A 15562-nucleotide genomic window follows, 5' to 3' on the forward strand; every position below is an offset into this window, starting at 1 on the left:
GTAAAAGATTCAGTTTCTGAAGTATAATTAGAAAACGATAAACAAGTTTGTGGAACAAAATTGAGTATCTATTCAGTTGTGAGGTTAAAGTTAGGAGCCTCTTTTGTTTAAGGCAGTTTTTGTAAGAAACCCCCTCCCTAATGTAACTAACTTAGAGGTCTTTGCCACCCCTTTTGTACTGGCCACTACTTTATGGGATCTCAACACCTTGTTTCTCAATGGGGAATTATTTCCCTTGCTTGGGAGACAAGCTTTATGGTCACTGTACAGGTAAAGACCCCTGTCAGGAGAGGGATTTTAAATGTCTCTGCTGGTCTCTTGACTTGTACCACTTGTTTTAAGGGAACGTTCCCTATTTGCACCTACTTTTTTTTGACCCTTGTCTGCTTAATCTCCTTGCCAGATTTGTCTCCTCTAGGCTTAGTGCCCTCCATTTCCAGATGACTGCTCAGGCTGCGTGCCAACCTCTGTCTGAGACCACAATGCCTCACCCCTTGGACCTGGAATCGGCCAAGTTCCAGACACTAGCTAAAGCACCAACCCCTTGAATGGAAGGACCCCACAAAACTGGGACAGCTCTACACCCATTTACCAACAGATCGGACAGGGAATTGTTACATTGGGCTTGTCCGACCAAAGCTTTCTTTTTGTCGGGGTAGATGGGAGGTTTCTTAGGAGTAAAGTTTTGTACAGAAGTAGGAGTGTTGACACCTCCCTGACCAGTGCAGGTGATGCTAATGAATGGGGAGACACTTGGCCCCCTGATGGAATAATTAAGACATCTGGTCCAGCTGCTTGGGTCCAGGATGGTAGTTAGGGGTATAGAACCCCCATATATATATATATACATATCCTCAACAGATTAATTAGATTATTTGCTGGCTGAAGAAGGTGGGGTTTATGGGAAATTGAATCTCTCCACCTGTTGTATGAAGATAGATGATAATGGACTAGGTTAAATTCATTGTGTGCTCCGGCAGGATATATATTTGTATGTGGCAGGTCTACAGACTCTTTAATTGTATATGAGGCTTGGCTTAATCGTACACTGTGGGATATGGTTACTATTCTCAATCACTTTCAATGTCTGAGTCCCTACAAAAAAATCATGGTCAATGTACATTAGGTGTCATTAATCCTGGGATGCAAATGTATCTTCTGAACAGATTTTATACTGCACTAAACAGACTACAAATTCAGATCAAAATAGCAAGATCTCACATACTTACATTGTGCCCATGTCTTTTACTGACGGCTTGCTCTGATCAGAGAAACCAACTACAAAAGGAAAAGGCAGGGACATGTGACATGCCAAATATGACAAGATCCTTAGCTCTTTTTGAATTCAGATAAGAGTCATAGTTCTCCAATCATGTATACTGCACTAAACGGGGTTCAGAGACAATTTCTTATGGTGGGTTAGGAAAATCACAGCATTTCTTATATCTTGGGTAGGATACATGGATCATGAAGTTGTTTTAACTAATATCACTCAAGTTGTGAGTTTTGAAGGAACAAGGGGAGATTATAATAAATCAAGAAGAAGGAGTTGAGAATGGGGAAGGAAATGGGCAAATATATAAGAAGGGAATACAAAATGCAATGTAAAAGGGGGTAGATAGATTGATTGAGGAAATGTATCGACAACGGTGTGAGAAGTCTTCAGACACTATGAAATAAGAGGAGGGATTGAGTGGGGTGTAGACTTTGTGAAGACTTCTCAGGGTGGTGAAAGGGAGGCTGTCTGGAAACTGGAGGCAGGCTCCAGAGAACAAAGAAAGAGATCAACAGTCCTAAGTTTTTTTTTCCTGAAAATTACTCAAACCTGTGGAATCCGCCCCCCCCCCCTTACTGCCATATCAGTATTAAGTTTGCCAAATAAGGACATATACATTTTGACTGGCTATACCCTGTTTCCTTGCTTTTTGTCTCCAGGGAAGATTTTCGTGCTTAGAATGTGAGCTCTGCATCCCAGCCAATGGGAACTAAGGGGCAGTGGTGGGTAGGGGGGCTTATTTGCAATAGGGTATATAATTTTGCTTTGTCCTTGGTGCCTTGCCTCTCTCCTGCTGGTAGTGAACTGGAGGAGTAGACGCCCCTTCTCGCGAGATTGTAATAAAGAGTAAATTTTGCTTCCTTGAGAAGTCTCTGAGTTTTATTGCGTTAGAGTCGCTGTCCCACACATGCCCAACAGATTTTCTGCGGCTTTTCCAGTTTCTTGACAAGGTGATTCCCAGCCTTTCTTCCCCTCAGCTCCCCAGGAGTCCTTTTTTCTCAGATAGCTGGGGCAGGGGGGAGTAACCAGGCCTTGCCAGTGGAGGCTGTGAAAACCTTGTTGCAACCTTCTCGGTTCAGAGTAATCGGTCCCCCATTAGGAGAACTCACTTGAACTTTTGCTCTTAGGCATGGGCAGATAGGATTTTATATAATTGACAAAATTGACATATTTGGTTACAATGATTAAAATAAACAACCCCAAAGCAAAACAAAAACTAACGATCAAATAGCCCCCGTGGACTGTTTCCTTTAACGAGCCGCCAGCAAATGAATCTGGTCTTGGTTTGTAGAAAGTATTGTGAACCAAGTTTAAAGTGACAGGACATCTTGCAAGAAAACAGGAAACCAAATAGGAAATCAACAGGTTAACAGAATTATCAGGAAAGCACAGGCTGGGAGACAGGAGACCCTGATTTAGCTCAAACAAGGACAAATGTGGTTTGGGGAAAGTCTCTTATCCTTTATGCCCCTGTGTCCTTGTATAGAGAAACAGGCTACCATGACTAATTCTGATTCCAGAGAATCCATGACGAAGAATGCTACCCACCTCATCACAGAGGGGTGGACTAATATGCAGAATGAGACACATTCTAGGACTGGCGAATAAGGAAATCCGTTTTGCTTAACTATGCATGTTTGTTATGAGGGGTTTGTTTTTCTTTTTTGGTGGGGTAAGAGGGATAAAAAAAATAAATGCTTGATAACTGAAAAAAAATTTTTCCCCAAAAAGTCCATAACCGGCATTTCATGCTTTCTTGCTTCACTTTCTCATTTGAGATTCATGATAGGTTTCATGTACAATCATCTTTCTGTTCTACTATGTACATGGAAATACTAATTTTATTTTAATTTTAAATTTAAAAGGAAAAAAGTTGAGGATCTGAGGAAAAAAAGAAAGATGAACTCCAGACCAGTGGAAATAACTCATCCCAACTCATAACAGATACTAAGAGGTAGATCCAGGAGAGAGCCAGGTATCCTGACTCTCAGGAGTCCTTTATACATACAGCTGCCTCCCCACCCTCAAAAAAATATTTTGAGGGTCAACAGGGTAATGCATCAAATGTCTGGACTTTGTAAAGTCAATAATCCTGTTGTTTCAATTCAACAACTGTCTATTAAGTGTCTACTATGTGCAAAACATAGTGCTAAGCACGAAATATGATACCAAGAGGAATGAGACTCATTGTCTTCCCCGTGACAATCTAGCTTGCTAAAGAAACAGCATTAAGTCAAGGATCTATAAAAGATGATATTTCTAAGTCTCGAATAACACCTTTCCCTTCATCAGAGAAATACTGCAGAAACCTGCACCTTTAGCCAGACAGTAACCTTGGCCTGACCAGAGCAAGCATGGTGCAGGGCCTTCTTCCCTGTGTGGCTGCAAGTGTCATCTTAGTTTGACCTGGACCCTTGGAGCCATTTTTCATTCATCAACAGCATTACTTGACCACCTGATGAACAATATGCCCTAGCACTAATGGCCCTACCATTGGAGACAGCAGAATATTTAAAGAAAGCACAGGCACTCCATGTCCTGTCTTCCTGTTTTTGCATTGGCCATTTCCCAGCCTGGAATGCACTCTCTCCTTCTGCTTCTCAGAATCCCTTCCTTTCTCTGAGACTCAGCACAAACAGCACCTTCTGTAGGAAGTCTTTCCTGAGTCCACTGTGCCCCACCCCTACCAACCACTAGTGCCATCCCACCATAATTACCCTCTATTCATTTTTGTAGCTCTGGGTAATTCACTTAACCTCCCTTAGCCTCAATTTCCCCATGGATAAAATGGACATAATAATAGCATTTACTTTTCAGGGTGATTTTGAGGATTAAATGAGATTGTGTGTGTGTGTGTACATATTATATATATATATTATATATAATCTTTGAAAACTTTAGAGTATTTTACAAAATATGACTATTATTATTGCGATTATTTTCTTTTTTCTTTACACACACACACACACACACACACGCACACACACACACACATTTTTGTCTTCCCTGATACAAAGTAGGCTCCATGAAGGCAGGAACTGATTCAGTTTTCTCTTTGTTTCCGTAGCACTCAGCATGTTGCCTGGCACACAGTAGGGACTTAATGACTGATTGTTGATTGATTATTCTTAACCCCCTTCAAGGCAGATTTAGCCCACTAGAGAATACCTATGTGAAACTTTCTATGCCAAATTAAAATCTTAAATGGTGGCAGACTATAGTGGAAAATTCATAGGCTTTGGAATCGGGAGACATGGGTTTTACCCTTGACTCTATCATTAGCTAGCCATTTTACCTCGGGGAAAGTCACTTTCTAGGTTTCCTAGGCTTTTTCAGGCCTTTCTTCCTTTCTAAAATGAAGAATTTTAACGAGGGTCCCTTTTCACTCTGACATTTTAGAAGCCTAAGATCCTGGGAGTTCCCATACATAAAGCATATCAAATTCCTGAGATTGACCACCAAACACAGGAATTACTAATTTACTGAATGGCCTTCCCCAAATTCCTTTTCCTTCATGAGCTTAAAGTTTTATCCTCTGAAAGGTGGGGTTAGCAAATTTGCACTGACTTCATGAGGCAGTCATTAGTTATATCAGATAATGAGCACTGCCTGAGCACATAACTAAGACAAAGGGAAGTTCTTTGCTGATGGAGTTATTATTTAAAATAGAGAAAGGCCTCTCAGCACTTAAAGGTTTCTTACCTTTTTCCAAATTTAACTCATCATCTCCTCTGGCTTGAAATGGATATAAGGCTTTGCATGTACCATTACCATGACTGGTGATTCCTGAAGCTAGAAATATATTAATTTGCAATTATTACAAGGTTTCATTAGATACAGAGAAATACAGAGGAAATCTGTGTAGTTAAATTACAGCGTTTGATAAGCTTTCAGCCAGACCAACCCCATTGCTGTGACCTCACTTTGTTCTTATAGTCTTGACTCTTGACCCTATAGAGTTGACTTTGAAACATTTGCCTCTCTGACTCATTACTGCTGAAGCCTTATCAAACCCCACCCTTCCTCACTTTCTTGGCTCCTACTCTCCCATAGCTCAACAGGGAAGGAAGAAATCATTCAACTACCTAGAGCATTAGGATCCTTTAAAAATTTACATCATTTAATCTGGACTCTCACTGCATGGTGAATCTTCTTTCCGCTAATACTCTCTGAGCAGAGTTGTTCTCTTCAAGACTTCTATACCACTCTCTTTTGGTAGAAGATCTCTCCTTCAGCCTTAATTTTAAAAAAATCAAAGCAATGCATTCCTTTTTGTATTTCCTACTCCATTTCCTCAAAACTGAATTTCCACTGTTCCTCATCGTCTCCTCTCTTGTCGTAGTCTCTGAGAAAGAGATGACCTGTCCTTTTGCCAAGGAAAACCCCTTTTCCTGTGTCACTCATATCTCTCACTGTCTTCTGTCTCCTCTAGATCTTTGCCACTTCCATCACTCTCACTGTGTCTGTCTCTATGTTTCTGTCTCTGTCTTCTCTCTCTTGCTATCTCATTTTCAATCTTTTTTTTTTTTAACCTACTGGTTCTTTCCATGCTACCGACAAGCATGCCCAAATCTTCTCTATGCTTTAAAAACCCTCACTTGGCCTCACCATCCCTTCAAGTTACTATCCTACATGTCTTCTCCCTTTCATAGACAGATGCCTAGAAAAAGCCATTTATACTTGTTGCCTACACTTTTTATATTGCTGCTCACTTTTTAACTCTTTGCAGTCTGCCTTCCAAGTCTAGCATTTGACTAAAATTGTCATCTCCAAGTTTCCCAATCATCCTTTAACTGCTCTATCTCATAGGTCTTTCTCAATCTTTTTTCTACTGGGCTTCTCTTCGGCTTTTTGACATTGTCTACCCAAACCCACCTTCAGCACCACAATACCCTCAAGTCAAAGTGACTTCTATGTCAATCCAACTCTCCTAGTTCTTACCTTGTCTGACCACTCATTCTCAGTTTCCTTTTCTGGATCACTATCTCTCTCCTGTCTCCTTATTATGGCCACCCCTGAGTCTTCGTTCTGGACCCTCTTCTTTTTCTGTCTTCATGATTGCATCCATTCTCCTATGTCTAATCAGCATTTCTGTGCAAATGACTTCTAAATTTATAGATTTATCCCTAACATTTCTTATGAATTCCAAGCCCAAATCACCCATCAACTGCTACATATCTCCACCTAGATATTCTGTAGACATCTCAAACTCAGCATGTCCAAGATGATATTTATCATCTTCCCCACCCTCAAAACATCTGTCAAGTTTCCTTATTTCTCTCAAGGGCAGCACTATCCTCCTGGTCACCCAAAGCCATAACTTTAGAGTAGGTTTTTTACTCTTTCTTCCCCCTCATCCCCTATATCCAATCAGCTGCCAAGCCTCATTGAATCTATCTCCACATTCTCTCTCATATCTATCCCTTTTTCCCTCCTACTCATACTGGCACCCTTGTTGAGAGGCTCATCGCCGTTCATCTGGATTATTGCAATAACCTCCTTATTTGTTTCTCATCTTTCAGTCCCTCTCTTATTTCCATAGCTGCCTTAGTCACCGATTTCGCACTCCCCCCTCCCCTACTCAAAAATCTTTAGTAACTTCCCATTACCTCTATGGTAAAATACAAATTCAATAGCCAGGCGTGTAAGCTCCTCTAAAATCTGGTTCCATTCAGAATTATTTCTTATTCCTCCTCTTTATACTATCAATGGTCCAATCACTGTTTGCTGAACTGGACATTCTAGTTCCCATTTTTTGCATAGGCTGTCCTATATGCCTGGAATACATTTCTTCCTGATCTCTGCCTCTTAGAATCTTCAGTTTAGGTTCAACTTGAGACATCTTCTTCATGAAGATCTTCCTATTCTATGCAACTGTTAATATTCTCTTTCTCTTCCAATTTTCTTTTATTTATTTATCTTGTAAGTATGTTGTGTCCCTCCTCATGAGGATTTAGGCTCTGTAAGGGTGTGGTTTTGTCCTTCTCTTTGTATACTAGTATCTAGTGTGGTTCTTTGCACCCATTAGGGCCCTTAACAAGTATTTGTTGAATTGACTTAAAGGAAATTTGACAGTAGCTATAATTTTACAGCAGCTATAATTCTAAGGTTTTAGCATAATTTTACAGTAGCTATAATTTTATAGTAGGTATAATGTTAAGGTTTTATCATATGGAATTAAATTTTTAAAGACATTTTCCACATTAACTCACTATATATTGATTAGATAATTTGTATGTTGCTTACATGATTTCTCTAGGAAAGATATTCCAGTCATACCATAGGCTTACATGAGGAAATGTCACAGGGCCCAAGACTTTCATTCGTGTTACTAGACAATGAATGGCATTGTTTTTCAGCCACTGTATCATGATACTTTAGTGAATTGTGAAGATCTGAGTGCATCACATTGTTATATGTTTCTTTCTATCCTTTTGCCAACTTTTAGCCAGGAGAATGGAGGAAGGATGGTTGTTATAACCATAGTTTAAAGAAGGGAGAATGGCTGGTCTGTCTGTCTAGCTATCTATCTGGAAGAAGGTAGTTAGGAGGAAAGGATTAGCAGTTGTGGAGATAAGGGGTTGTGTAGAGAATGTGTCCCATTGGCCTCAAATGTGGTTGAGACAAGATAGCATAGATAATTGTATTTCTCAAGCTGGGGACAGTCTTGGAGAGGGTTGTGGTGATTATAGCTACAAAAGCTCCAAACAGCTTTTTGATAATGTGGTGCTGGCAGTGGCAGTGACCACCACCCTCCCAGAAGGAGGTATACATATCAGATTGCACACAGAGCTTGTGTATGGATATCACATATTTTTCTGGCATTAACCCCTCTCTTTGACATAGATATATGTAGCATTGATTTTAGCCAATAATCAATTTAGGGATTAGATATAAAGTTACCTAAGGTTGGAGATCCCGATTTATTTGACGGTTCGCTGGAAGATGCTCTTGTCACAACATTCTCTAATCTCTTCATCACAAAAGGACGTGATATTTTTACTGAACTATGTGTCTGGTCCTGTTAATAAAGAATAATAAATGTAAAATGTGATTATTTATTGTCATCATAAATTTGACCACTAAATAAAAATAATAATTTAAAGAAATTTTCTCAATAATTTATGCACTATTCCTTAGGGTATTAATAATAATAATAATAGCTAGCACTTATTGGTATGTTAAAGTTTGCAAAGTGCTTAACATGTTCTCTCATTTCACACACACATCTAATGTTCACAACCACCCTATGAAGTAGGTGCTATTGTCATCTTCATTTTACAGACAAGGAAACTGAGACAGAGAGAAGCTAAGTCACTTGTCCAGGATTACATAGCTAGTGTTTGAGAAAGGATTTGAACTCAGGTCTTTCCAACTCCAGATCTAACATTTTATCCACTGGGCTACCTCTCATGTGAAAATACTATGTTCATTATATTACTGAATGATGCTATGGAATTTTTCTCTTGTTATTACAACTCCATAATTTCCGCAATGACATCATTTTACAACCAATGTTCATAACTCTAATCTCCATGTGAAACCTACAAAATCTTAATATGTTTATTATAAATTCAGCCTTAAAAGGTTTTAAGTAAGTCTAAAGTATTGTATGTCCAAATGATTGAGGGTAATATGAAGATTGTAGGCAGCACAAAAAGGAAAATTATTACCTTGGGGTAAGTGTTCACACTATGGTCGCAGTACTCTTTTCCAATAGGTACTAGAAAGAGGCATCCAGGTGGCACAGTGGGTAGAGCATGGGATTTGGAATCAGGAAGTCGCTGTTCAGTTGTGTTCGACTCTTCATGACCCCATGGACCATGTCATGCCAATACTGGCCATGGGGCTTTCATGGCAAAGATAGAGGAGTGATTTGCCATCTTCTTCTTCAGTTCATTTTACAGATGAGTGAACTGAGCCAAACAGGGTTAAGTGACTTTCCCAGGTTCATACAGCTAGTAAGTGTCTGAGACTAGATTTGAACTTGGGTCTCCTTGACTCCAGGTCCAGAGACATACCCATTCAGTCATCTAGCTACATCTCTTTCTAGTCAGGAAGTCAGGAAGACCTGAGGTTAAATTTGGCCTCAGATACTCACTAGCTGTATGATCCAGGACAAGTCACTTAGCCTATCTGCCTCCGTTTTCTCAGCTAAAAAATGGGGATGATAATAGCACCCACCTCCCAGCGTTATTGTGAGGATCAAATGAGATAATATTTGTAAAGTACTTTGCAAATATCAAAATGCTATGTAAATGCTAGTTATTATTATTAAGAGAACATTAAGAGATGACCACTTATGCTATGATCATAGGCTTTTGGTCAATCTTTGGACTAATCACTGAGACAAGAAGAGTAATTTTTACATTGTATGTAGATACATAATATGTTGTTGTTTTCCTTTGTGTTTGTCGAGGATCAATGACATGACAGGTAATGTCTTGACTTGCATGTAAATTGGATTTAAGTGTGGGAGAGTTGCATAGTCATCAGCCTCACTCTCTCTTCCCGAGTCATCAAAGTCCAGTGGTGAGATAAAAATCAAGAGGGCTGGCAATGGCCCGGAATACAGGGTCTTCAATGTCTGACCAAGCTCTAAGCCCTCCAAAGCTCCTGCTTCAACCCCCATCATGGTCCTCGGAACAAATTGTTCTCACCCATTTCACCAGGAGAAGTCTTCACATGCTCGGGGTAGGCACCCCCTCCTAACTCACCAACAGGTTTGAGGCCTGTCAGTTACCCTCAACCTGGTTTAGCCTATCTGCCCAGATGGTTTACCAGGGTGTGGCCACTGCCATGCTATAGCTTCTTGGAGTCACAAGTGAGAGTTGGGTGACGGGTGGACACCAAAGGGAGATGAGCAGCCTTGAAAAAGGGTTTGGCAAGCCCTCACACCAGAGATGCTAACCCTCCCATACACCCCAATGTGTTTGTACTGAAGGTTGATAAAAGCACTGCACAACTATATCACATACACTTATTTAGGTGCCATCTTCCACTAAAGTCTTCTTCCAGTACCTCACTGTGGTATAGAGATGACCCTGCAATCTCAGAGTCTAACTCAGCTGACCATAAACTCTGGCAAGATGCTTATCAAGCTGAAATGGTTTCGAGTATGGGCCTGGAAATAGACTTTGTTGAGGACCACTCCAGTTAAGTTTTGAGTTAATCATCACCAGAAAGTTTTCAATAACTGCTGAAATCATCTCTTATAGAATGAAGGGGTTGTGAGTGGTAGAGGGTGTGAGAATACCCACACTGATGAAAGCACAAATCTTTTCAAGTATCAAAGTACTTATGTACATAGATAGCCATGACATCTTAAAGTGATATATACATGTAAGTCTAACTAACTTGAATTGCTCAAATGATGATTCTTCACGTAGAGTTGCATGCACTGTGCATGAAAAAATGTGTGCTAGCTTAAGTCAGTTAATAGTGTAAGCAAAATTTAAGGGAAAATTATTTAGCCTTCTGAAGAGGGAATGCAGGCAAACCATTTTTAAACATCTAAAATAACGGTACCAATTTGTTGCACCTGTGACACTAGTTGTGTGACTATGGCAAGTCACTCCTTGAGTCTCAGTTTCCTTATCTGTTAAAAAGGTATTGTTATACACAGTACCTACTTTGAGTAGAATAATGTGTGTAAAATGTTTTGTAAACCTTAAATGTGATCAAAATATCAGTTATTATTATTAAAATGAATACATTCTTTTATCTGATTGTGGAAAGTGGGTTCAGTAGGATTACCACCTAGCATTAGTTTGTTGGTGATAGCTCTTGTTACCCCTTGAAGGGAATAAAGCTATAGTAAAAACAAATGCCATCTCATTTGTACTCTTTGCACAGAGAACACATAGTTCATGCAATATTTTCCACTCCATTCCATCCTTGTTTATATTTTCAATTAACAAAGCTTAGCTGTATAATAGATGGATAACAATTTCTTTTGTTGTGAAAATTGAAGTAAATTGATTACTCTTTCTACTCAGTTCTCCTCCCAATGCCACTGTACCATGATCTTGATCCCTCAGGGTCCGTGACTCCCCCTTACCCTAAGATTTCATGAGCCACAGTGAGTCGGTTCTTCCATTTCTATAAATGTGGGGGGATAGTTTCATTCCTCGGTTGCCTATACCTTGACGCTGAATTAGCCACCCAGTAGTTCCGTTACCTGGCCAGTACTTTAACACGCTCCCACTAACTCAGTGTTTATCCTAGATGTAGGAGCCTTACCTTCTCTTTCCACGTGGAGATACAAGAGCTGCACGGATGTGTTGGTTTAGGCTTCTGCTCCAGGTCAGCCAGTACGGATGACAGTTTGAAGAAGTTGGCTTGCAGAAGGTCTAGCTTCAGGTTGGTCTGCAGGAACATCATTTAGTTACGAGAGTCCTGCTGATACCATGACATCATTTGGAGAATGAAAGAGGAATAGAGGTGCTTTCAAAAGTCAAGGGGATTTTTAGAAAAGTGTGCATTTAATTTGTCCATAATGGTACATTTTCATTTATCTTTTACATTTTTACTGTAGCTTTCCCCTGCCTAACCCACCACTATATCTACCATTGGTTAGAACCTTAAGGCAGCTAGGTGGCAGAGTGGATAGAGTGCCATGCCTAGAGTCAGGAAGACCTGAGTTCAAATCCAGCTTCAGACACTAGCTAAGTGACCTTGGGGAAGTCACTTAACCTCTGTTTGCCTCAGTGTGCTAAGTGCTTTACAAATGTTATCTCATTTGATCCTCACAACACAGGTGCTGTTATTATCCCCGATGTATATATGTGGAAACTGAGGCACATAGTAGATGCTATGTAAATGTTAGTTATTGTTATTATTATTAAAACTTATCTTACAGTTGAAGGGCTATAGTTTCATAGCCCTCTGAGGGGAACAAAAGAAAAGAAACATCCCATTTCTTACATTTTTATGTACTCTCCCCAGATATTAGGACAAACAGTATTAAGGATGATCAATAAATTGAACTGACCAAACTAGAAAAGACAAACAGGGTTAGGTGACTTGCCCAAGGTCAATACAGCTAGTAGGTCTGTGGGGTCACAAAGGGTCAGACACAACTGAACAACAACAGTAACAAAAGACCTGTGGTCTACTTTTGCAGTACATGAAAAACTTAGTACCAAGTGCCATTGCAATTTGTATTAGCCTTTGTTTTATAGTGGGTGAGATGCAGAGGTTGTTGTTGTTTTGTTTTGTTTCCCAAAAAACATTAGGCTTTCAGAGGAGTGAATTGAAATGATCCTGACCCTGCAACAGCACCCCCGCTGAGAGAGACTCAGCTCTGCAAAATGGATTAAAGGCACCCAGCCATAATATCTAAGTGATTCCATCACGGAATAATTGAAGCTGCTTTTATTTGGGTTTGCAAACAATAAAAACCTGCAGCTACAGCAGCAGGGCCTCTTAGGCGTATTAGATGTCATTAGGTATTATGCAAAGCAAGCAAAGTGGGCCAAGAGAAGCTGGACTCATGTGAAACTCTGCTACAGCCTTTCCTTTTTCCATGAAGCCTTCCCAGAATAACCCCACCAAGCTCTAATCACTGGGAACACTCCAGTCCTCCCACAGCACTAACACATCTCAATGTAGCTCCAATTAGTTTCCATTCCGTAATTTCCTCATAAATGATTCATGTGGAAGAGATCGCATGGGGAAATGGGCAGAAAACTGGGCTTCAAGTCAGGGAGACCTGGGTTCAAGTGCTGCTTCTGATACTTACGAGCTATGTGACTCTGGACGAGTCATTTCACTTCCCAATGCCCCAGTCAACACTCCGAGAATCTTGTTGGCAGAAAATTTGCAGTCTGCACTGGTGGAGGGAATTTTCTCATGGGGCAGCTCCCTATCCTCGTGAAATCCAGGTTCAAACCAAGTCTGAGCCATGTATTTATGAAGGATTAGATGGGGGTGTTTGGACCTTTCCATGATTCTCAAATCACATCACATAGGTGGCTGCCTAATCTTTCTCTAAGGGGATCTACCCCTTGCCCAAATATGAAGTGGCAAAATGTTGATGACTGATTTGACTATGAACTTAACAATCAAATCTATCAGATACAACAAACACTTATTAAACACCTAGTGTTTGTAGAACACTATGCGAGGCATAGTCTAGATAATAATGATTCATATTTCTCAGCCCGTGAAGGTTCACAGAACGCTTGCCTCACAACACCCTTGTGAAGTAAGTGAGAGCAGGAATAATTACTCCCATTTTACAGATGAAGAGACTGAGACTCTTAGAGTTTGAGTGGCTTGCCTAAGGGAACAGAGTTTATAAATGTCTGAGCTCCTGATCCCAGGTGCCACACTTTTCAGGATACAACATTTACTCAAGGAATTTACCAGTTAGTAAAGGACTAAGAAACAGATTGTATTGTAAAATACAATATTGAATGACAAGTGCATTAGAGAGTTACAAGACAAAGTGCTCTGTGTGTGTGTGTGTGTGTGTGTGTGTGTGTGTGTGTGTGTTGGGGGGGGAGCAGGGTTGTGGAAGCAGGGGATTGAGAAAGGCTTCCTGTAGGAGGGAGCATTTGAGCTGGGTGGGTAGGAGGAGAAATAGAAATTCACCAGGTGGAGAGAGGAAGGGAGAGCATTTCAGATATTGAAGAAAACCTGATCAAAGACATAGAGTCTTGAGAGTATAAAGCACCTTCGGGTCACTTGGGGTTAGCCAGCTTGCCTGAGGTGCCGAGTGCAGGGAGGGAGGGAGGGAGTTCTGGATGGTGAAGAAAGGCAGGGTAATAACGATTTGTGTTCAAGGCAGTGCCTTGAACGTTAGGCAGAGAAATCTGAACATGATTTGGCAGGCCAATGGAGCCACCGAAGACTTGAGCACAGGAGTGGCCTGACAAGTTCTAGCCCTAGAAAATCTTCATTCGGCAGCATCTAGATGATGAACACGAGGCAGAAGGAAAGGGAGGGGCGTATGCCTAGTTAGGAAGGGTTTGCAATGGCATAGGCAGCTGGTGAAGGCTTGTTTTAGGGGAGTGGGAGTGGGAAGAATGAGGAGAGAACAGATGTGAGAGATGTGGCAGAGACCAAGAGAGCAGAACTGATTGAACGTGAGAGATGCAGAGGAGTCCGGGGTCCAGGATAACCCCAAAGCGACAAATGGGAGAAACGACGAATGGTGGTGCTGCAGAAAGAAATAACAAACAGAAGAAAGGGGAACTGTCTCAGACATGTAGAATTAGAGGTGGGGATGTGTATGAGAAATTCAAGTGTCAATGTTCTAACGGCAGATGAAGATGAAAGTATGGATTTTAAAGTCATAATAATAGCCAACCATTATGTAGAACTTAAAATTTGCAAAGCACTTGGTGAATATTATATCATCTGATCCTCACAATAACTCTGGGAGGTAAGTGCTATTATTATCCCCATTTTACAGATGAGGAAACTGAGGTCAAGAGGTTAAATGGCTTGCCCAGGGAGTAAATTGGGCATAAGGTAGGATTTCGAACTCATATCTTTCTGACTCCAAGGCCAGCACAACATCCATAATGTCAAGCTACATCATCTACATAGAAGTAACAGGTGAATAACTGACTATGAATGTGATTGGCAAATGACAGTGTGTCTATAGAGAAGAGAAGGTCCAAAATTTAGACCTTGGCAAAAATTTTTATTGTTGTTCAGTCATGCCTGACTCTTTATGATCCCATTTGGGGTTTTCTTGGCAAAGATGCCAGAGTGATTTGCATTTCCTTCTCCAGTTCATTTTACAGATGAGGAAACTGGGGCAAACAGGATTAAATGACTTATCCAGGGTCACACAGCTACTAAGTATCTGAAGCCAAATTTGAACTCAGGTCTTCTTGATTTCAGGCCTGGCACTCTATTCACTGCACCACCCCTAGCAAAAATAATGGTCAAGAAAAAATGTGGTGAGTCAGTGAAGGAATCAGAGAAGTAGTTGGAAAGATAGGCAAACCAGGAGAGTATGTTGTCTCTTAAGCCAAGCATTGAGGTAGGATATAGTAGAAGCAGCTAGGTGGGCACAGTGGATAGAGTGCTAAGCTTAGAGTCAGGAAGACCTGAACTCAAATCTCACTTCACACACTTACTATCCGTGGGACCCTGGACAAATCACTTACCCTCCATCTGCCTCAGTTTCCTCTTCTATAAAATAAGAGTGGTAATAATAACACCTACCTCCCAGGATTCTTGTGAGGATAAAATAAGATAATATTTGCAATCCCTATCTCAAAGTGTAAAGCATTTTGCAAACCTTGAAGCTCTATGTAAATGTGAGTG

General features: G+C 40.6%; 1 protein-coding gene across 4 annotated transcripts in view; it reads right to left on the reverse strand.

The window, feature by feature from the left end:
• NOSTRIN (nitric oxide synthase trafficking) overlaps positions 1-15562 on the reverse strand; it is an 88921-nt gene that overhangs the window by 10886 nt on the left and 62473 nt on the right. For all 4 annotated transcript variants that reach the window (XM_027865943.1, XM_027865942.1, XM_027865944.1 and 1 more), the window contains 3 exons: positions 11519-11644; positions 8180-8297; positions 4979-5068 (listed from right to left, as the gene is read on the reverse strand). In XM_027865943.1, the coding sequence (XP_027721744.1) occupies positions 4979-5068; positions 8180-8297; positions 11519-11644 (334 nt within the window). The remainder of the gene's footprint in view (positions 1-4978; positions 5069-8179; positions 8298-11518; positions 11645-15562) is intronic.

The sequence above is a fragment of the Vombatus ursinus genome, unplaced genomic scaffold (genome assembly GCF_900497805.2).
Source record: "Vombatus ursinus unplaced genomic scaffold, bare-nosed wombat genome assembly UNPS02014779.1, whole genome shotgun sequence".
NCBI classification, from domain to species: Eukaryota; Metazoa; Chordata; class Mammalia; order Diprotodontia; family Vombatidae; genus Vombatus; species Vombatus ursinus.